Genomic DNA, 23,085 nt, shown 5'->3' on the forward strand with positions numbered 1-23,085 from the left:
CCAGTGAGGTAAATTTCCTTCAGGGATATAAACATACTTACAGAATTTTGTCCAAAGTGAAAATTTGGCATATTTAGGGCCTATACAGCAAACTTTTAAGCCACACTCTGGCCTAACTGCAGAGCAACCATCAATATAGGCATGTAATTGTAAGTTGCAAAAAGTGGCGTATCATTTTACTGGTTTAGTGGTTGAAGCGATTGTAAATATATGGTACAGTATGGTGTAAGTTACATTTTCATATTTGCAAGGTAAAAATAATTGGCCTAAATCCACCAACACCCTGTTTCGATCAGATATCCCACTGTTTTTATCTAGATCTGTGTACAGCATGAAGCAATGGAATAGAACAACAGTCAAGGCAAAGCCTGCAACTTGTAAAAAAAAATTAAATTAGCACCTAAATGCTGTCTTCTTTCTTAACAGGTTGGTGTTGATCTTATTGGTCCTCTACCAGTGACAGCTGCCAATCGACTGTACATGATAACACTGTCTGACTTCTATTCAAAGTGGCCTGAGACTAAGGCAGTGCCTGACAAGACTGCAGCATCAACTTCTTATTTCATTACTGATGTGATGATGAGGTAAGCATGTCTTAAAAAGTGAACAATTTTCTGTAGTTAGTAACTAGTTCCAATATGAATGGCATCATATCTGTTATTTGTACCATGCAAATAACTTGTAGTGCATGGCAGAATGCTGTGTTTGAGTATAACTCATTTCCAAATAGGTATTAAGCATACGGAAAGGTCACAAAGGTAGGTGAGAACCGAGAAAGTGTACTGTAAATCTTTGCAGGTTAAGTCCCCATTAACAAGTTTATATGTAAGTAGTTTTTGTCCTATATTTACTTGCAGAGGTTCCACCTCTGGTTTTTAAGTAGCATATAGCCTGACAATTGTCGTCATTTAATTTACATCCCCAAAAAGTGATTTTGGCTGGACATGTTTCACTGCAGCAGACACAGTTTATTTGTTCAAACAAATGATGAGTAAATAATTAAGACCACATTCCACAGCTAGACACCACCTTTTGTGTGTTGTTTTTCAAAAAGGTGTTGGACAGTTTGATATTGTAACCACAGGGAACTTTTCTGTTTAGAAAGTGTGAACTTATTACTAATTGGCTGTTTTGACAGGAACTTCGACAAGATAAGAGAGATAATGTATCAACTGAGTTTTGGTACCATTTCTCTGTTAGATCTGTTGTGGAAAATTGCTAAATGTGTTTGTGTGTGTGGTGGGGGGATATTTCCTGAAACCTGGGAGAGGGACCCTCTTTTTTGGCAAAATAGGGCAATGTTTAGGTCTCTTGACGCAAAATGATGTATAATAGTACATTTTACCATAATAATGGTTAGCTAGTATTATTTGGTTTTGCATTTGGGTCATAGAGAGGGTGTTTTGAACCCCCATGGATCCTGATTCAGGACAATTAATGTTTGATCGGCATTAAACAGTCATACCATGCACACATACATCAATAGAGCACCAAAAGGCATCAAACTTCTGTTGTATCCTAGCTTAAGCTAATTTGATAAATTTCTGATATTAAATTTCATTAATATGTCACAAATGTTGTATTGGCTCATGTGGTTAAAACTTTTCAGGTTTGGTAGTGAACTGTACAATATAGCGCCAAAATTATGACATGCAATCTCCAATTAAAAAAATGGACCCAGTATTCCCATAAACATGTAAGTGTCACAATAAAAGATCATCCAATTAACTCAATGCCTAAGCATAGTTCAGTTGTACACTATACAGTCTACACTTAACCAATATGGTGAATGTTAATTATCTTTGTAGTGGAGCTTACACATAACCTTTCAAGATGATAATTTATTTTATATATGACTTACAGTGTGGCATTCACTACTCATAATATTTCTTTCAACTTTTATTTTGCACAGATCTGGTTGTACTGATATCTCATCTCTGACCACCAATGGAGGGAGTATGTATGAAGTTAACGGAAGACATGTCTAGACGATTTTCTTAGCAGTTAACTTGTTACCGACAATAATCTTGTCTTTCACTCTAACATATCATGAGAGAAAACTTCGTCGGCTGCTATATGTTTAAGCAAAGAGAGGCCATTGACTTTTCACTGCCAGTCGTTCGGTGGAAATCCATATATTTGCAGTTCAAGTTGAAGGGTTGTTACGCTCGAAATTCTCTATCACCTCATTACTTCATTAAATAACAAATACGAAGGCGTGTTTCTTGGTTCTGGAAATTGTGTTCAAGATAAGTTCTCATAGTAAAACATATAACCGACCATATTCTGCTTCCTGTTGTAACTTTTGCTGTTATGGATTTCTGTAAAGTCTTAACGAAAAACCCGTTGGATACATGAGAATCAGCTATTTTATTTTGTAATTTACAATCAAGATTTAACTTTTGACGGTATCAAGTTGCACATTAAAGCATTTTATAGGTAATCCTACTGTTTGTGGAAAGCAGTTCAAGGGGGGAATTCTAATAGGGAAACTTCTGCATGGTTTTATTGAGGTCTTTACCAAACTCTAACGAGGATGTTCTTCATGTGGATTATGAGAGTTTCAAGTACATATTGTTTGAAGAAGAGTGACAGTAGTATATCATTCTAATCAAGCAATACCTCCCTGCTTGAAGGATGCTCTAGAAAGCATGGATTATCTTTAGTTGCATCAGAGCTACAAAGGGAGAGTCATCATTCCAGTTAAATTTCCCCATGCAGGGGGTAGGAAGTGGGGGTGGGCACACAACATCAGAGGGACATTTTCTCGTTCCACAACCACCACTCGATATGCTATAAACCGATACACACCGGCCATATCACTTAAATATGATGTATGATGTGTTAGTATGTTATCAATACTATTTATTGAGATTGTTTATTGTTAACCTTGCTATAAAAAGATATGGGATGCCATTTTAAAAATAGTATGTACAGACAGTGCCCCCCCCCCCCGGCTCCTGGCTCCCTGATCCCATGTATAATCATTTTTTCACTCTTTGCCCAGTCTGATATAGATTCAGAATATTGTGTTTGTGCATGACTATCATCCAATTTCATGTTTTGATTTTTACTATATTAACTTTCTTTAAACAAACTTTTCTCTACAAGAATGACATATTTAAAGTGTGAGAAACATGATGAGACAACAAATCTAGCATATTGCATCCTGCTCTGTCCTATTTGCTTTATTCTTTCCCTTGTTTGGCTTTGTTTTGTTTCCTGTATGTTTTGCAGCTCTTTTGAAGAGAATATTGTCTAATACATCTTTTCTAATTTGAACAACTTTTGTCCAATAAGAACCTTCATAATAAGAAACAACGAACCATTATCACTGGAATTGCCTGGAATGCCATTTGTCTATACAAATGAAGATTTGCTTCGCGCATGGCCATCACAACGGGCTTAGGGGGCAGGGGTGGGGGAATGGCCTTCCACCCTGTTGAGAGGGAGAAAACCTTGACTCGACGATTGAGTGACAAAAATAAGGAACGGTTAAAAAGTAAACAATAAAGTAGTAATGAAAGTCAATAAATAGGTGTCAAGCCCATATGGAGGGTTGGGGCAGTGTTGACATTTTCAAGGTCAGAGAAGTATCTTCCAGCTAATTCACGGTTTTTATTAGCAAACAAAAATATTTTGGAACTCATCACAGATAGGTCACAGACTTAAGACCCCTCCCCAGGACACAAATTCGATAACTTACCATCCCAACTCCCCCCCTCCCTTATCCTTGCACTCAAAATTATGTGTATGGGCCTGAGCTTTGTATACAGCGTTGTCGATTTCATTTAGGATGTAACTTGAAAACACTCTCAGTAACTTCCCGTCCTATAATGAGCTTTACGCACGGATGAAATTTCATATTGGCTAGGCAACTCTCGTAGACCCATGAAGTACAGTTACCATACTTGCCAAAACTTACCCACTGTGTGTTAGGGAAATACGGAAAAAATGAAGTTTGGACTCCTAAAATTCGTAATATTTTACCTCTGCAATTATCATATTTTGTTGTAGCTGTTGCATTCCCTATCCCGTACCCGCCCTCCGTTGGGAGGGGGGGAGTTAGGTTTATACTATCTCTCCCTCTGTAAAGATGACTATGAACGCAATGTAGTTGCCGAATACAAAATGCAACATATACGGAGGATAACATAGCAGCAATCACAACAAAAACATGATTAACATCTTCTACAGATGGAAGACTTGTTTCTTTTTCTTCTTTTTTTTTTCGTTCTATTTTTTGTTTTGCAGCAACGCACAACGTCTCATTTATTTCCTGTAACATTTAACTCTGACGTATGCATCTGCTCTAATTATTGATATAATGAACTCAATTGCCTTTTGAATATCGAAATGCTTAAATTTTATGCGGGACAAAATATGCTATGAAGTATTTGCGGACATTCTGTACCAGGACATTTCGTCCGGTGGGACTATATTTGCTGTGAGGGTGGGACACAATTTTCAGCAGATAATGTCCGACCGGACTAAATATGCTGGTACAAAGTGTCCGCGGAGACACTTTGTACAGGGGGACACTCTGTACTGTCACACCGGCCATATGGCAATAGGACACATAATAACATGCATAATTTCGTATCGTCAGACTTGTACTCTAGCATAGCAGAGTTGTAACCAAGCCATTTTCTCTCAAGTCAAGTCCCAAGTCATTTTCTTCAAGTCAAGGAAAATTCCACTCAATTCGAACTCGGGTCCAAGTCAGCGACTCGAGTCAACAACACACGCAGTATCATGATAGTTATTTGTACTCGCAGGCTCAACCCTTATCACCATGGATATGTACTTGTCTTTGTACTCGAGAAATTAGTGAAACCTGTTTTAGATACTAACGCAACATTTTCGCACTTGTGGTTACAAATTTGTAATAATTTCGATTGGAATTCTACGGAAACTCGTATTTATCCTGTGGGTACTCCGCACTATAAATCTGTATATCGTACAAGAAAATTAAATATAAAATGCAAAAGATATCAGAAAGAGGGAAATACAGAATTAATTAATCAGTTAAATAGTTTTAAGAAGAGTATATACTGACTATGACAATGAAAGTCAAGTGGGTCCGGCTCCCAGTGTGTTTGTTGGGTTGTACCATTATAAATGCAGGTAAGCATACTGCCTCCTGATGACGTATAGTAATGTGGACACTGCAATTGGACAAGTTGTACGTCATATTGCGTCTGGTTGTGAACTGTCACCAGCTCATTGATATCAGCTGGTGGAGTGCAGAAAGCTACAATGACAAGGTAAAAAAAAGAAAGAAATGAGAACAAAACGGATGAAAAATATACAAAGAACTACCATATAGGAAAATCAACGTTTTGGCGCCTGTATAGTTACCCCAGAGAGATATTTGATGACTATAAAGATATTGAGCACGCATGCAGGCAAATCATATAGCTTGGAGCATTTCACAAGTGCAAACAAAAGAAATACTAGGGAAGTTTATAAACTTCATAAAGCTATGGATCCAAAAATATATGTAAAACTGAAAACCTCATATCTGGTACCCAAACCCAGGAAAGAGAGAGGGGGGGGTGCGTTGGAGAGTTACTTTTTCAAGTCAGACAAACCCTTTTGTTACCCCAGAGACTAATGGATCATAGCGAGTAGTCTATGTCGTACACCGAGCGAATGCACTTCACTTGAGAAGCTAACGGTTACCATGATGACGTCACTCACCCTGGCGTTACCATGACTCAACTTGACGTAAAAAGTCATATCTTCGCCACCCAGTATGATATCCTATATCACAATTGATTTTATCATATCCTATATCACAACTGTTGGTATCATATCCTATATCCCAATTGTTAGTATCATATCCTATATCAAAATTGTAAGTATGATATCTTATATCACAACTATAAGTATCATATCCTATATCCCAATTGTTAGTAATATATCCTATATTCCAGTTGTTAGTATCATATCCTATATCCCAATTGCTAGTATCATTTCCTATATCACAATTGTTAGTATCATATCATATATCCCAATTGTTAGTAATATACCCTATATCCCAATTGTTAGTATCATATTCTATATCCCAATTGTAAGTATGATATCCTATATCCTAATTGTTAGTATCATATCCTATATCCCAGGTGTTAGTATCATATCCTATATCCCAATTGTTGGTATCATATCCTATACCCCAATTGTTAATAATATATCCTATATCCTGCAGTTGTTAGTATCGTATCCTATATCCCAATTGCTAGTATCATTTCCTATATCACAATTTTTAGTATCATATCATATATCCCAATTGTTAGTAATATACCCTATATCCCAATTGTTAGTAGCATATTCTATATCCCAATTGTAAGTATGATATCCTATATCCCAATTGTTAGTATCATATCCTATATCCCAATTGTTAGTATCATATCATATATCCTAATTGTTAGTATCGTATCCTATATCCCAATTGTTAGTATCATATCATGTATCCTAATTGTTAGTATCATATCCTTTATCCCAATTTTTAGTATCATATCCTATATTTCCTAATTGTTGGTATTATATCCTATATCCCATTTGTAAGTATGATATCCTATATTACAATTGTTAGTATAATATCATATATCCCAATTGTTAGTAATATATCCTACATCCCAATTGTTAATATTATATCATATATCCTAATTGTTAGTATCATTTCCTATATCCCAATTGCTTTCTCCTTAACTGATGAAGAAACTTGAGACAACCATAGAGGGAAGAATACTCGCCCGTTCCTCCCTCCCTCCCACCCGCCAGGGATGTTTCTATTTGTATTCGTACTCGTGTTGTTGTACTTGTACTAGAGTGTCTACTGCATGGTATGCACTATGATAAATCGCCATTGCGTATTGCAATGTTAATATAATGTTAAAAGTATGAAACCTAATTAAGTTTACACTACATAGCGCAACTTACAGGATCAATTTTGTTAATTAGTGTAAGGTAATTGGATCACTGATAAAATAGTTGATATTTCTTTAATATAGATAATTGTTATGATGATTCATCAAACAAGGCTTAGTAATTACAAAGGTCAGTTCTTGCCCTCTTTCGTTTTCAATGGCTCCTTATACAACGCGTGAGCCACGAGTGGTTAATTATTATTCAATGAGACACTAATTAATGACATAATGATATAAGCTATTTCATTGATCCTTCATATGCAGTAGTCTGACTACAGTAGCATAACGAAGATAGGGAGACAAATAGTATATCAGGGGCCCAACCTACACCCCCATCGCTTTAGAAAATATAAGTCAATACACAGGGTTTGAGGTTTCATCTAATAGGCTTTACAGAGATGCAGGTCACATTATTATCTATATTAAACTTTTGCGAGTGAAACACTGTTTAAATCCTGTCTTATATACATTGAAAATTTAGAGTAAAGTCGGATAGTTACCAAAACAAATAAATTCGGAAGGATTCGGCAGCCATGTTGTCTCTCCAGTGATTACGTCATATGTACATGTGCTGTTATGTTCTCCTAAGGAAGAGTGATGCTCTTCGCAATGTAAGTGGATTGTTCGACTGATGTCATTTCTGCTGACGTCATCAAATTTAACAAAATCCCTCACTTGTGGGTCGGCACAATCTTGTAAACTATCTGTAAAAACCAAAATATCGAAATCATTGTATGGAAATCTTTGGATGAAGAGGAGGCGGATGGATATGGTGGGGAGGAAGAGGGTGGGGAGGAAGAGGGTGGGGGAGGAAGAGGGTGGGGATGAGTTTTCATTGCAGTTATGATGAAAATTATGTACAGTCACATTACATTATTATACATTTAAGTATATGGAATAGCTCTCAGAACGCATAGGCGTACGGGACCATTTCAGTTTGGGGGGCAGAACTTTTTGTGCCCGAAAGTTCCTGTGACACTATCTAAGCGGAGCGCCACCATCGGTTGGCACGTAGCGTACAAGAAAATTTTTGGCAAACAATGCCTCTCAGATTGCCGGAAACGGCACTTCTGAGGCCTTGCAAGTTGCATCTAAACATTCTTTATTTTATAATCTCACGTTTTAGAAATTTACACTTCCCCAAAAATTTGGTAAATTAGAAGAAGAAAAACAGGTAACATCACTTTGAAGGGAAAAATGGGACAGTATATTTTTTAAGCTCCTATTTAGTTACCTTATTTATTATTTTAACATAGTACTCAGCTACCTCCAGGAAAACATACATTGTTCAACGACACGTAGGCGGGATAATGTCGCTGTGTCGGGTGAGACTGCAATTTGTCTCACAAAAAAAGTATAAAATATAACAAAGAATATGATAAACCTGCACCCCCACCCCATCCATGAAAAAGAAAATGTTTCTTATTAACACTCATGTTGGGGATGTCCAGGTCAAGGGCGGCGGAAGCACTTTTAATCTGGGGGGGGGGGGCACCGACATCAATTCAAAGGGCACTTTGCAGAAATTCGATTGGACTGATGCAGCCTTATATTTAGTACCCTTTATAACTCTTATTGCATTATCATATTTGTGTATACACATCACTCCATCAACGCCCCCCCCCCCCCAAAGGAAAATATGCATACTAGCACTGCAATATCCAATTCGCAAATTGGGAAACCAAGAACAATTTTTCTTTTGAGACAAAATGAGGTGAAATCATGCTAGTTGCTAATGTAGGAATCTTCCGAATTAAAGTTTTTTTTCTTGTTAATATCTTAACAAATTTTTTCCATTCAAAATAGCTTTGAGTTTGCCCCACAGAAATTCATTAAAAGTCACGGGCTTAGCCAGGATTTGCAACGTTGTATGCACGACTATCTGAGCGGAGCGACACCATCGGTTGGCGCGGAGCGTACTAGAAAATTTTTGGTTTAACAAACCCCTCAGATGGCCGGAAACGGCCCTTCCCGAGTGTTCATTCTGGTTCCCTGGCCTCTTGCTAACTTGAGGCACCTCAGGCACGTGCCCCCTGTGCCCCCCGGTTCCGCCACCCTTTGTCCAGGTAAACAATTGACTAGTTAGAAAAAAATTGATCGAGCAAAAGCGTGGGAGCCCAGATGAACTGCGCTTACGGTGGTGTTACACGGAAATATTCGGGCATCATGATGCTAAATAAAGAAAATCATAGAATTGTCGGGCAAAAATTTGAAAAAGATTCGGGCAAGCTACTGCATATATATTCATATTTCATATATATTCAATGTATGTGTGGCTAAATGTGTAAGACTGCATTGACTCCTTACATAAGTGCTCATTCTGGACACTCAAAGAGTAAACTTCAGAAATAAGAGATCTGCCAAGCAAGATGATATACCAAATTGGAATTGGTCTAAAGTCCGAGTGCAGAAAACTGGACTCGAATACTATAAACGTGTGGGTATTACACATTTCTTTGTGGGTATACTGTACGGGTGGGATCTACATTAAATACGTGTTTGTTGCCACATTGTTCAGTTCAGTGGTGTTGTTATTGTTTGTTGTGTAGGGCAATCAATCTTGTAAAGCTTTATACAACAGACACATCCCTACCTGTGATTCATTGATTAACGGTAAACTGTAACCGTAGGTGCTTTTTTGTTTTTTAAATTATGTGTTGCAACTTACCAGGTAGAAACAATTAAACACAAGAACACTGTGATACAACAAATTTGAACACACTGTTAGTAACAGATGATGAAGCCACAAATGAAAGTATGAGTTCATGTATAAGAATTCAAAATAATAACAATTTTGGAAGCTAGGAAAGTTTTAAAGAAAATGGTTACACATCTCTAAAAGAGTAATGGCGTTCCGTTATAACAATTCCTCATTCATATAAACACTTAATAGACATGCCGTTTTACCTGCAACTTTAAACCAGGGAGTTGAAAAGAAATATTCATCTGTTTGCACAAATCGTAGATATAACCCTCAGTGTCAACGTGTAAATTGTGTAAACAAGAGTACAACGACACAGGATTCGGTATTTGAGCAGGTTTCCAATAACATGTTTTCGTACTTTTTGGAATAATATCTTTCTTTCTTTCTTTAAAAAAAAACGCAACTTCTCAAAAGAACCAACATTCCTTCCAATCCTTTGTATATTGAATTTGTTTCAAAACAAATAAATGATAACAATCAACCGCAAAGTAGAAGGTTAAAAACACTCCCCGGCGTTACAAAGAAGTTTCATGCTGAAAGCAGTCAATGATGCGTTTCCAAATTTCCTGTGATTTGTTTTGCTAATAGTCCTTACCATTGTCTGCAAACATTTTTGCATTTATCGTGCTCAATTTACACAACGTATTTTGTTCAAATAACTTATTTATATAGCGCATTATACCGACGGTCTCAGTGCAACTAATTGTAACGTTGCTGTCCATAGGCGTACGAGGCGGGGGTCAGACTGCCCCCCCCAAATTTTTTTTCCAGAGGACAAGAAATTCGGGCAAAAGTCCTGAAAAATTCGGGCAGCCTAAGAGGAGAAAAAAATATATATATATATTTTTTTTCTCCTCTTAGGCTGCCCGAATTTTTCAAGACTTTTGCCCGAATTTCTTGTCCTCTGGAAATTTGGGGGGGCAGTCTGCCCCCCTGCCCCCCGCCTCGTACGCCTATGTCAGAACGTTTTGGTACAATAAAGACCAGGACAGCAAAGTGGGAACCACAACGTGGTAAACAAGTGACGAATATAGCTAAAACTAAGAAAGTAATGAAAAATAAATAGAAAACCCGCCCTTGAACAACATAATTAACCATCTTTCATAAGTTCCTTTATGTATCCTTTAGTTTGTAGCCTTAACAGTTTATGGAGGCAATCTATTAATTGTGTATGTATATTAATATATGTATATAATTGAAATTGTAATGAGTTGGAAAATCCAGAACAGTGAAAAAACTTCCAATCTCCGCCGGGATTCGAACCCGGGCCTCCCGCTTTATAGGCGGACACCCTAACCAACTATAGGATATGGACGCTGATTGAATGTCCAGAGGTTCGAGACCGGTAAGGAAGGTCGTAATTCGACCGTAGGCATTTGCCATCTGTATCGAACAATGCTATTTCTTTTTTGGTGACATATGTTGCCTTACTCTATCATGAGGCTAACCAACTGGAAACTGGTATATAACAGATAATTCCGGGATGAGGAAGTAACCTGCGACAAACTAATGACGTCCCTCTACAGTTCGGGCTACTGAAATCCCCCACACCACCCCCCCCCCCTCCACCCGCACTTTTAGCAACCGGAAACTAATAATATCATTAATTGGCCCAGCTAGGGGTATTGGTCAAGCGGGGAGAGAATGGTCTGTAGGGGCGCTTTCGACACTATCTAAGCGGAGCGCCACCTCAGGTTGGCGCCTAGCGTACAGATTTTTTTTGAGTAAAGATACCTCCTAGATCGCAGGAAATGACCCTTTCCTGGCCTTGCTAATTTGCAGATAAACGAAGAATAAATAGGTGTCATCGCCAACAAAATGATGAGAGATGAGAACGCAATAAAAAAGTAAATAATCGCGAATAAGTAAAAAGTGGTAAAAAGCTGAAAAAGGTGCCAGCAGTCCATTTGAGTCCGTCAAGGGGGGGGGGGGGCATCCGCCCCCTGACTGTATGAACGCTCCGCCACTGATATCATTGGATATAAGAGTTGAATATCTCGTACTTTTGTTCAATCCTTATAATCCCTTATTTGCCCCAAAGTACGTACTTTTATACGGTTAGATGGTGATTACTTTGCTATAGGCCTACTTTGGCAATTGCCTTCGATGTGTACTGCCCACATGTTTTCACCCTGCAGAAGTAAGGCGTTGTGATATCATTAAGTTGGCTAAACCTGCATGTTACTACAACAGTTTTGAAACTGTTTGAGAAACACGAAGTAGTCCCACAACAACATTATTTAGAGAAAGCAGAAAATGATAACTCACCAATTCCATTTGCTAACAAGCATACACTTAACTCAAAAGAAATAATCACACAAATTATCCCTTTCCAAAACACAACCATATTGGTAGTTGATTCACAAATACATTTATACATCCATATATATATATATATGTATATATGATATAAAAACTGTTGATAACACGACAAGGTGAATTTGCGGATATACATGTACACTGCTCCATATAAACACCATATCAGGTATTTGAGGATCAAAGTCCGCCAACCTCGGTGAGAAAATCTATGGTATGCCTTATGCTCCATTATCACTTACAAGTTCTCCTCGGATGTTTTATAAAGCAAAGGAAAAATTTTGCAAGTTGGTATATTTTATTGCATGAATTAAGCCTCATGAATATGCATCATGTTTTACATATATACGGTATATATACGGTCTTTAAGTGAATGTAAAATAATGGGGGGCGGTGAGGGGAGGGGAGGGGGAGGGGGAGAAAGAAAGAAAGAAAGAAAAAGAGAGGTTAAACCGAGATTGGAACCAGTGAACGCATGGTTGCAAACCCTGAAATAACTGATTAGAATTCCGTTCCAGTCACAAATTTCTTTGCTTTTTATCCATTGTTCATAATTTTCAGTCAGTTTTCCGTAGTTCGTTACTAATATTTAAATTTAAATTTTTAAAGTATTCTGAATTGCGCTCTTGACCTATCAGATACCGAGAAACGGTAGCGTAGTAACGTCATTTTACGCGCTTAAAATTTAGGGAGGAATGGCACCCTGTCCACACCATACTGCATACATTGCTTTACAAGAAGTAAAAGTAAGAGCTGGGTGTTAACTGAAAAACTTTTGAATCCATCAAAATGAGAGATACAAATTGACATGAAGTAGTTAATCCATTTATTTATTTGAACCCAACATGCACATTGGTACATGCGCAATGCGCACCATCAATGTTTGTAGGAACTACTAATGGGGTCACGTTCAGTGCAGAATGATAAATTTAGGAGAGGGCGTGACCCTGAGGTCGTTTGCAACCGACTCATGATGGCACCATGGCAGGGAAGGGGTAGTATACATTCCAGAGAAGATAAGATTTTTTGAGACCATGAACGTGCAGACTGGTGCCAAACATAAATATACTGTATTGTGTTCAGAGTTCCTTGATACTAGATCTTGATCTTGATACTAGAATAAGGTATCTTCTCACATTAATGAAGAAGATTATCTTTACTAGGAATTTTTCATTTGAAATAATGATGAGAAAAATGTCTGAAGTTTTGAACGTTTCCGATTTGCCTTTCTGAAAATTGTTCCTAAACTCCATGGAAAAAAAAGCCTCGCCGAAGAAACTTTCATAAAAAGAGTATTTATTTCTTCCATACTCTTTCAATTAGGATTCCTATAGTTCATGATTCTACACCCCCAGCACACCGGAAAAATCAAATTTGCGTAAGGCAAACAACTTTTCTCGGTGCTGGACCAGGCTGCTACCCATTATTCCCGTGTTAATAGTGGTATAAAATCATGGACCAAAATGTTAGCATCCGTGATTTTCCAAAAATTCTTCACGACCTCTCGTGATTTCTAACCTGTATGAAATTAATTTTGGTCAGAAATATACAGTCGATATTCAACTAACCTGAAGCATTGGCGTATATGACGGAAGGGGGGGGGGGCGGGCGGGCATGGGGAAGACTGTGCCTCAAATTTAAAGGGGACTCAAAATTCGGGCAACAATAAAAAAGAAGAAAAATAAATATGAGAAATAAGAATGAGAATTCCTAAACAAATGATTAGTCCAAAGCTTTGCCAAAGACAGCACCACTTTGCATCTAAGCCACCTTACATCAACCAAAAGTGACACCCCTCACCCTTAGACCCCTCCCCAGGACGGCATCGCCTGCACGGGTGACAAAGGAAGGATCCGCCCGGGTGCCAACTATTCTATGTAGGCCACTGCTTACAAATGTCAAGTTTTATAAAATCATACTCCCAACCGTGCATGGTTCATGCGGCTCGTGTAGTAAGTTTCGAAACTTAGGGCAAGGTCTCAAACTTCGGGCAACCCCCCCCCCCCTTCCCCAATTGGGACGGTCCCATACGCGTATGACCTGAAGTAATTGCATTTATTAAAACGACACAAAATTGGCTTCAGTTTTATATGATCGATCTTAAGTACATGTAACGGTTTGAGAACTGAGAACCAATAATAAGGTTCTCACTTCTCAGTGTATTGCACGCTTTGGTGAATTAAACTATCGATTCAGACTTTCTAAGAAAAAAAGAGATCAGAGGTTTTTTTTCCAGGATTTTTAGGCCGAGTACTCGGAAAGGCTTTTAGTCACGTAGTTTATGTTTTTACTATATTTAGCAGTGGCGGAGCCAGGAAAAGGCCCGTTGGAGGGGTGGGGGTGGAGTGGTAGGGTGGGGTGGAGCTGCCACAGTCCATTTCTCTTTTTGGCGCACTTGAAATAAGCTACGAACATAATTTTGATGAAGACAAGGGTTACACAGTGCAAAAATCGCACGAGTGTTTTTTTTTTACTTCTCTATAATTCTGCACAATGCCACATGAATGAGAATAATGTCAACTACCTCTAAACGGACAATAATGACCACAGGACCCAAGCCGCCCGCCCTCCCCCTTACATGGGAGTCCGCCATTTTGATATTTGGCAATCGTGTAGAGTGTCAGAACAATGTGAAGGTATACGGATCCTAGGAACCGAAAAATGTCAGATTGATAAAGTAATACACTTTTAAATAATCCATGAGACGTGTTTGATTTTAAATTTAGTTCGACTAGTCAATTCAGATTAATCACAATAAAATTTCAGTCTGTTTAATTAAGAGAGTATATATTTTATTTTCGAAATTTCAACAATATTACCCTCGTATCGAAACAGATTTACCACCGATGAAGTATGCGGTCATCTTTGAACAGCACTATTTAAATACTAAATAATCCATATATATGCTATGGCTCTCATAAAATTTACCCTTTGGTCGATACTAAAACGATTAAGCCTAAATAAATAATTTCTGTCATAAACATATATATCCGGATGATTGATTCATATTTGCTGATTATAGCCTCCATAAAAGTTGTGTGTCGTTTCACACGGCAGAATTAAAATATCAATATCTCTCTTTATAACTTTTCTTTACATAAATGGTGCACACCGGTGCTGTGGCCGAGTGGATAAAGGCGGTGGCATTTGAAACAATGAGGCTTAGCAATCGGGAGGTTCGGGGTTCGATTCCCGGCCGGGTCATATAGTAAGGTGGGTTTTTCATCCAAGAGCAATCTACGGTTTCCCCATCTGAAATGACTTTCTAAATTGAAAAGATTCCAAATTTGAGTTAAAATGTTGAATTGGAAGCCACCCGACGTGTAAGTTGTAATCCATAAGCCCTTCTCCCGCTTAAGCGTCGTAAAAATAACTGCTGATATTAAATAACCAAATGATATTGAGATTATAGTTATGACATCGATTAGCCTACTTATACTTGTACACTTTGCATTCCCGTCCAACTCAATGCTTCTATACTTTAGAGCACACAAAGGGCATGGAGGATGGGGAGGGGGTGAGGGGTAGGCAACTATCAATATATACCACCGAAATGGAAAACAGAGCTAAAAGAGCAAAAATGCTTCTACGCGAAAAATGATAAAAACGTTTTCCACATTTCAATTTTTTCGGTATGTAGCTCATTTTTGGTAATAAACTTTAAACGTAGAAAAAAGGGGGGGGGGGCTATCCTCCATGGTTCTACCACACTATCTTAAAATACAGAAACAAAACCGTGAAATATAACAGTCAATACTCAAGTTTTATGGCAAACAGTTATTTGTGTTTATTCAATTAGTAATTAAAAATAGCAAATCGATAGATAAGACAGTATTTAAAATAATTGTTCACCGTCTCGTGTATATACTTGTATTAACACACACACTGGCGATTTGAATTACTTATGAGGAACATTATTAATAAGGCCATTTTAATATACTAATTAATTTAAATAAAATGACTATTCACTCTATCATTTAAACAGAGTAGATATGAATTTCAATCCGATGTATACAGACTCCATGAAGGTTAGAAATAAAACTACTTGTGTGAAAACCTTGGCTTAGGTAAACCCATCGCAAGCATATATTATCAAACGTTACAGTTGTAATAAAAATCCCAATAAAGCAAATGCTTGCGTGATAAATATTGTATTATTTACGTTTTCCAGTATATATATATATATATATATATATATATATATATATATATATATATATATATATATATATATATTGTTTCATCTTTTTACTTGTAAAATCCTGTTAGAAAATAATAAATAATAAATATCTGATAAAAATCATTACGGCAATGTCAGATTTAAATTTACAGCCATTATGTAAAACCTGTAAAGATATTTCCCCCCTGTGAAGTTGACATTCGACATCTGGTCATTTCTCTGTATATATCTATCGATTTTTAAATAAAAATCAAAACGGCGCCGCGCTCTTTGATCCATAATATTAATAAATGCTAACGATTTGCACATTACATCTTCAAAGGCCACACTTACCTTATACACTGCAACAGGCTTGCTTATTCTCTACACACGTGAAAATTCTCTTTCTAATCCACAAACAGTCACACGGACAGAGCAATTTAAGTACATGCATATGCATATCAGGTCGTAATGTCATCCACTCGGTCTGCCTGTGCGTTATTTTGCCTGGGCGTCGGCCGCTGACACTATCACGGAGCTTTTCGCTGCATCAAGATCGAAAAAGCATCAACTGAAGAGAAGCTATAGCCGCGCTCGCTGCTTCATCCCAAGGAATTTTCCACATAATTTTGATAACAGCAACGACATCAAAGACAAAATGGTGAGTTGAGTTCTTCCTTTTCTTCGGTAGCTTGTCTTATTTTTTGGAGAAATATGTGAGCCTACAGGAGGGAGGATGAGGAGGGAGGAATATGGTAATTATTTAGAGCATAACATAAAAAAGGCATTAAATGAAACGTGACTGTGATATGGAGAATAATATAATTTTAAAGGATGTCATTTATTAGTCATCCATCATGATTACGTTTCCAAATCATTAGAAATGTAGGTTTGAAGTATTAAGTATTGTTTCATTTGAAGATCATGATTATTTCATTGTTTACAATGTGCTTTGCGCTCGCGAAAGTGATGTAAATGTACGAGGTTATACTACATTTAGTGTTAGTAATCATATAGGATAGATGTTTCCCACGTGTCACATGTATCATGAGAAGAAACGTGTGCAAGAATCAAGGGTGTGAACTTTTCACCATCAGTGTACGATGTCGACATAATCCTGTAATAGCTCTACATGAGTTATTAAAGCAATTAGGTCAACGGACTTTCTAATTGTGATATCTACATCAGAGGTCTTCATGGACGTATTCGCAATGAGAAGTGAAGACGGGGGATGGAGGGGGGGAGGGAGGGGGGAATAGGATGGGGGAAGCGAATGTTATTTGACTCATGAAGATTGGGCGACTGAGGAATGAGGAAGGGAACCCAATGTGATAATATGTGATGCTTGGAAGAATTCACTGTTCACTAATTGAAGTTGATATTGTTGCTATATAAATTGAAATATATCATAAAAGGTGATTGAGTGAAATGGATACTGACCTTCGACGGACCAACATATACAGGAAAGGATAGGTTGACACGGTATAAGGCAAAAAATAATTCATTTTTATTCATACTGTGACCATGCAGGCACGGATACAGTCATATCTCGTTCACTTGCATGCTTTACACGGATATATTACATTCTCAGATAACCAATATCGAACTCTTGGCTAGTAACTGGCTCACATGGTGCAATCATGGCGGTACACAACTACCGCCAGTGTTAACGGATCGATATAGGTGTTAGATGATATAAACATTGCACAGGTTTAACAATTTATTTTTATTTTTTTTAGCTTTCACTCTATGGAAGGCCGTTCAATCATTATTAAAAGGCTTGTATTTTATTGAACCCTTTTGATATGTTATAACTAACTAACATATTGAAGGTCTTCAGTTTGCATATATGACGTCACACCCCGAGGGTCCTATTTAGACGGCATTTCTAACTAATAACAGATAAAAATAACCAGTCTAATCAATTCGCACTGCAGAATTCCCTCGCTCGAAACCAAACCAAACAAGCTTGTATTGATATATACAAACCAAATTGGGCTATGTGTGACCTTAGATATACATATAACCAAAACGGAATTTGCATTTATAATATGGTTCATGGTATATGATTAAAATAAAATGCTACGTGCAAGATCAAGCTAGCAAGCGAGCCTTTAAGATTTCTATATCGAAAATCACATCGTAATCTTGTAAATCTATACAGAGAGAACTGAAGCTGAAAATTGCTTAGCAACACATGACGTCATCACATAAAGAAAGAAAGCGATAAACCACTCATAAAGTTGTAACGCATTTCCGATAGCTATGCACGCATTGTTAATGGAATTCCTTTGAGGTATATGCCATGGATACGATGCTGTTCTTTGGGATGATTAATATATTAACCTATCGTGGTATTCACTATTTAACTATATCCTACACTCTACAAAACCATCTTTATCCACTTTTTAGGCTGTCTTCGTATCTTATTGAATAATGTTTACATTAACCGTTTCAAAAAGTTTGTCCTGATTCTATTCTATATACATCCCTCGTTTTTAGCCAAAGGTTGATCAGATCCCCAGAGATGGTTCCTGTAGTATATAGGCTACGCTGCGTCACTGGGGATCTAGTTTACCTTTGGCTATCACGTGTAAGTAATTTATGACTTAAGTGTACCAAGAAGTTTAATTCTAAAGGTTCATAATCGATGATTAAGTTAAGCTGATATCCATTTATATAATATTGATCATGTGTTTGGTATAAGCGTAGGTATCGTTTGAGGTTTATTCGTCTCGGTATAGGGTTAGCTACCTAGTTCTCTATAAATGGGGAGCTGTATACTAGCATTGAATCATTGTAAATCATTTCAACAAATTCAACTGGAGAATCCAAGTAATATGGAACGCCAAAAGACCCATGATACTCATTAGATGTACTGAATGATATTACATCACAAAATATCAGTTTACAATACAGAATCGTGACATGCAGTGACGTAGGAAGTTATGAAAAAGTAATTGGCAGAAAAACGGTGCAGAGTTCTGGGGTCTTTACCAGAATAATCTCTGTATTGTAGACTCTACGCTAGCCCAGATGGGACATTGACAATTTCGACTATTTTATTTTAAAATTTCTCCTTTTTCTCAACTGTGTAAGTTTTTGTGTTTCATCGAAAAAAAATAGTCGAAATTTCGAACATAAAAGTAAACAACAATTTTCGTTGCGAACGAAAAGTTTAACCATTAGTTTTCTTAAAATCCTTACGAATGTTCCAAAGAACTTTTCATAATGTAACCGCAGTGGCCTGGACATTTTCTATGATAATGTGAAAGTTTCATATTTTATCGTCAACCGATCCTCTTTAAGGAAAAACGGATGAGAATTGGTTGGTAAAACTTTGATCAGTGCTCATGCGAGACATTTATTACAAAAGCTTATCCGTTCCAGATCTGCTCTTTTACCGCATGCATGAAGGGTGATATATTTTATCAATTCGCTACAAGTTCATTAAAGACGCTAGACAAGAAATGTCTCCAATTTTACAAATTAAAAAAAAAAGTTGATAGATACAATGCGACAGCACATAACACTTACTGGACACATTATATATAGAACGCGAAAAAATATATAGAAACGAACTCGAACAGACCATTTTGGTGATAAAAGTTCTGATAACGAATATGGTTCCTCTGGAAGATTCGCACCGTTTGGTCTTTGATGGAATTCTTCCTGCTTATCTTTGATTGTCTTTTTGACTTCGTCTTGAAAAGCCCACGAGGCTTCCTTTTAATCGGATCAAGTCATGGTCTGTTTAAATATCGTATTTATGTCAATCTGTCGAGATTCTGTTAAAACCTTTCGTGAACCCTTATTGAATGCAGTAACTCGGACATATTTATCCTGGATATCTTATCAACCGTTGCTCTATCCGGACACGACATCTGAAGCCAACCCAGAGAGATGAGGGAAACTAGTTGTTGTTGAGTAGACACTTTCTTACACCATTAATAATGAAGCGAAAAGTGCGGTTTAGTTATCGTCCGAATGTAGAGATACCCGTGGGCCGAAGTGAGAAGGTTTTGTTTCAATGGAAAGATATGAAATATTTATCAAACTGGCATATCATTAAATTATTAATAAAGAAATATAATATTATTCATAGCTACTAACTAGTACGGTACTGAATATTTTAATTATTACACTGCACTTATCCACTTATCCATCTTATGCACTTATCCATATAGGCCGGATTGAAAAAAATATATATATATTATAGTCAACGTTCCAACGCTACAAAGATAGTTGTTTAACACATAAAATAAACTCAAGCCCCATTTACGTGCATGTATCATTAGGCGTATAAAACCGTAACAAATAAACGTGCAGCGAGTGAGGTCGTATGGAAGTAACAGAGTTTTCTTCCTGCTTAAATGTTCTCCCCCTTTTACTTTAATTAAAATTAATGTGTCTGTTTTCCCACTTATACATGCAATGTTCCGTTTAGAGTCGTTTGCCACCTGTTAATAGACATGAAGATAAACAACATAATGTTTTCTGTCTGTAGGAGAGGTTTCGAACCATATCCACATAAATATATCTTCCATGACGTCATCACGTATACACAAATACTCCTTCTAACCTTGTTGTTTAACACGTGTTACTACATTACACATGTATACACCCGACCACTCTGTAGAGAGTGACTGGAAATCCACTCTGTAGAGAGTGACTGGAAATCCGGCATTATGCATGATTCATCCACTCGCATGCAGGGCTTATCAACATGTCTAGCGGTTTTGTGGATAAAGTAAAGGAAATGTGAATAAGTATTCTTGAGATGACTCAACGATGACAAAACCACAGGAAATTCGTGAGGTTAGTTTTTTGATTCGTCCAAATAAGATGTATTTATCAAGTAAAATGCTTACACACCGTGTTCATACATATTGAGACAAAATTGTTTATATAGGAGTTGCATTCATGTAAATGAGTGCATGGGTGGCGGAAGAGAGTTCAATATGGAGTATGTGTGGGAGGGAAGATGAAGGGGGGGGGGATGTGCACAAGATTTGATGGGCAGTAGGACATTTGATTTTGCTTTCAGGAGACAAATCACAACTTAAATTACCTCAAACGTTACCGGCGAAATGGATCATTTGATCCTTTGCGTATTCTGCTACTACAAAGTTCAGTATTTTAATGTTTATAGTTCAAGTTTCAAGTTTATTAAAAATCCAGTATAAATACATGAAAGTATATACTTATAAATAGGATATGAAAAACAGTAGAGAGTTATAAAGCTTAATATCGCATGTACTATATGTACAAATAATCACTCAAAAGTAAATAAATGAATTAAAGTAGGTTTTGTGGAACAACAATCTGAATATATATGGCAGCCCTATAAACGAAAGAATTTTTAAAACGTACGATTCGAAAATTTTGGAGTAATTGTCCTATTTCTCAAATTATAATTAGTTCTACAAAAAATGGCACTGCTAAATTCCATTTTGTCCTTAATGTTTCAACAACAGGGCATTTTGCAAAAATTACAAATTACAAATTTATTTTAACTATTTACATAATAGACCAGACGCATTTTAATACTTAACTGGACAATGGGTACAGTTGTATATCACATCAGTGGAGCTTCGTATTTACGGAGAGGGAGACATGTTAGTTTTTTTTTCTCACAAAATTGAAGGGTACGTGCCCCTGTACCCCCTGCGCTACCGCCCTGGATGAGTCAACATTATCGCTGAGTTAGCTATAAGAAACAACAAGCTTCTGAATATGATAACAGTTGCTTTTAAACAGATCCATGGTATTTTTCTTATCTTATTATTCAACCAAGAAAACAAGAAAGCACAAATAATACCCGACTGGCTATAAAAGATAAGAGAAACTTGTCATAGCCTATCCTTCTGCCACCGTGAAACGTGAAGAAAGTGATTACTATCAATGAGCTTTTGGATTTGAAGCCAAGGTCATAATTATTTAGAATTTTCACCTAAAGTTAAATCACACTTGAATGAATCTATCGACCTCGAGCGTCGACTGAAAAATTTCGTCTCAAAGAGTAAATTTAATCTCATACATATGTGAACTTTTAAGATGTTTTAATAATATAGTTCGAAGAAAAAAGTGCTGGTGTTTAGTAATCTTGGAAATTAAATTTGCTGATAAAGCATGTCTATAAGAAATTATATAAAGTGTATTTTTCTGTTTATAGTTTTTACATTTTTTTTAGATAAAAGAACAGTATTGACCATTCACTTCTATCAAAAACGTTAGATTGAAAAATATCATTTGTAAGCTTATTTTCTTACCACTTAGATACTAATTCTAATTGGCAGAACAACCATGAAGCTTTTACAGAAGTCCATCACTTGTTTAGTTGCTCGATAACCCGTCAAGGATAAATTTCACTTCCACGAATAATTTTTAAATTTTTTTTGTACATATTATTGATTACCGTTTCAGTAATAAGGAGGAACTCTATGACGTAACATTCCATTACGAAGTTATGTTTCAAAAGGTTAGCGCATACGAAGCAAAAAAAAAAAATTAGGTCATTCCCCTCACCCCCTCCCTCCCGCTTCCACATGCAAAATATTAGGGGCATCGAGAGCCACGAGGGCGTCGAAAGCCAAGGGGCGTCGAGAGCCAAGAGGGCTCTCGAGAGCCACAATGGTGTCTAGAGCTACGCAGGGTTCCAAGGACAATTATGTCACCCTGCTCCCTTTTTGAAGTTTTCATAAATTCACTGTATATTCTAGAATTTGTTTCTAGTGGACGGTAACCCCGGACCATAATTTCCCCTTGCCCCGTCTAGTCACGCCCACTGCCCCCATACGCCCAACCTATAATCAACGTTACTGCCATCAGTGAATTAAATATTATAATATATCAAAACCAGTGAACACACTAAAACAAACACAAATCAGAGCAAAGAAACACAAACAAAGACAACGTCACCAGAACAAAGAAACTCCAACAACAACAACAACACTGTTCTGCTATTGGCTTCA

The 23,085-nt window shown here is 37.1% G+C and overlaps 3 protein-coding genes across 3 annotated transcripts in view; 2 read left to right on the plus strand and 1 right to left on the minus strand.

The window, feature by feature from the left end:
- Positions 1-3,160, plus strand: part of LOC139962644 (uncharacterized) — a 4,787-nt gene extending 1,627 nt beyond the window's left edge. Inside the window, exons 3-4 of the mRNA XM_071962802.1 lie at positions 427-584; positions 1,913-3,160. Of these exons, the coding sequence (XP_071818903.1) occupies positions 427-584; positions 1,913-1,988 (234 nt within the window). The 3' untranslated portion in view covers positions 1,989-3,160. The remainder of the gene's footprint in view (positions 1-426; positions 585-1,912) is intronic.
- Positions 1-12,064, minus strand: part of LOC139962641 (neurotrypsin-like) — a 20,963-nt gene extending 8,899 nt beyond the window's left edge. Inside the window, exons 1-3 of the mRNA XM_071962795.1 lie at positions 11,905-12,064; positions 7,433-7,636; positions 5,060-5,254 (exon numbers count right to left, since the gene is read on the minus strand). Coding sequence (XP_071818896.1) covers positions 5,060-5,254; positions 7,433-7,636; positions 11,905-12,016 — 511 coding nt within the window. The 5' untranslated portion in view covers positions 12,017-12,064. The remainder of the gene's footprint in view (positions 1-5,059; positions 5,255-7,432; positions 7,637-11,904) is intronic.
- A 4,547-nt stretch (positions 12,065-16,611) lies between these two features.
- LOC139962580 (tubulin alpha-1 chain-like) overlaps positions 16,612-23,085 on the plus strand; it is a 15,565-nt gene continuing 9,091 nt past the window's right edge. Inside the window, exon 1 of the mRNA XM_071962707.1 lies at positions 16,612-16,772. Coding sequence (XP_071818808.1) covers positions 16,770-16,772 — 3 coding nt within the window. The 5' untranslated portion in view covers positions 16,612-16,769. The remainder of the gene's footprint in view (positions 16,773-23,085) is intronic.

Source organism: Apostichopus japonicus, chromosome 21 (genome assembly GCF_037975245.1).
Source record: "Apostichopus japonicus isolate 1M-3 chromosome 21, ASM3797524v1, whole genome shotgun sequence".
Classification (NCBI taxonomy): Eukaryota; Metazoa; Echinodermata; class Holothuroidea; order Aspidochirotida; family Stichopodidae; genus Apostichopus; species Apostichopus japonicus.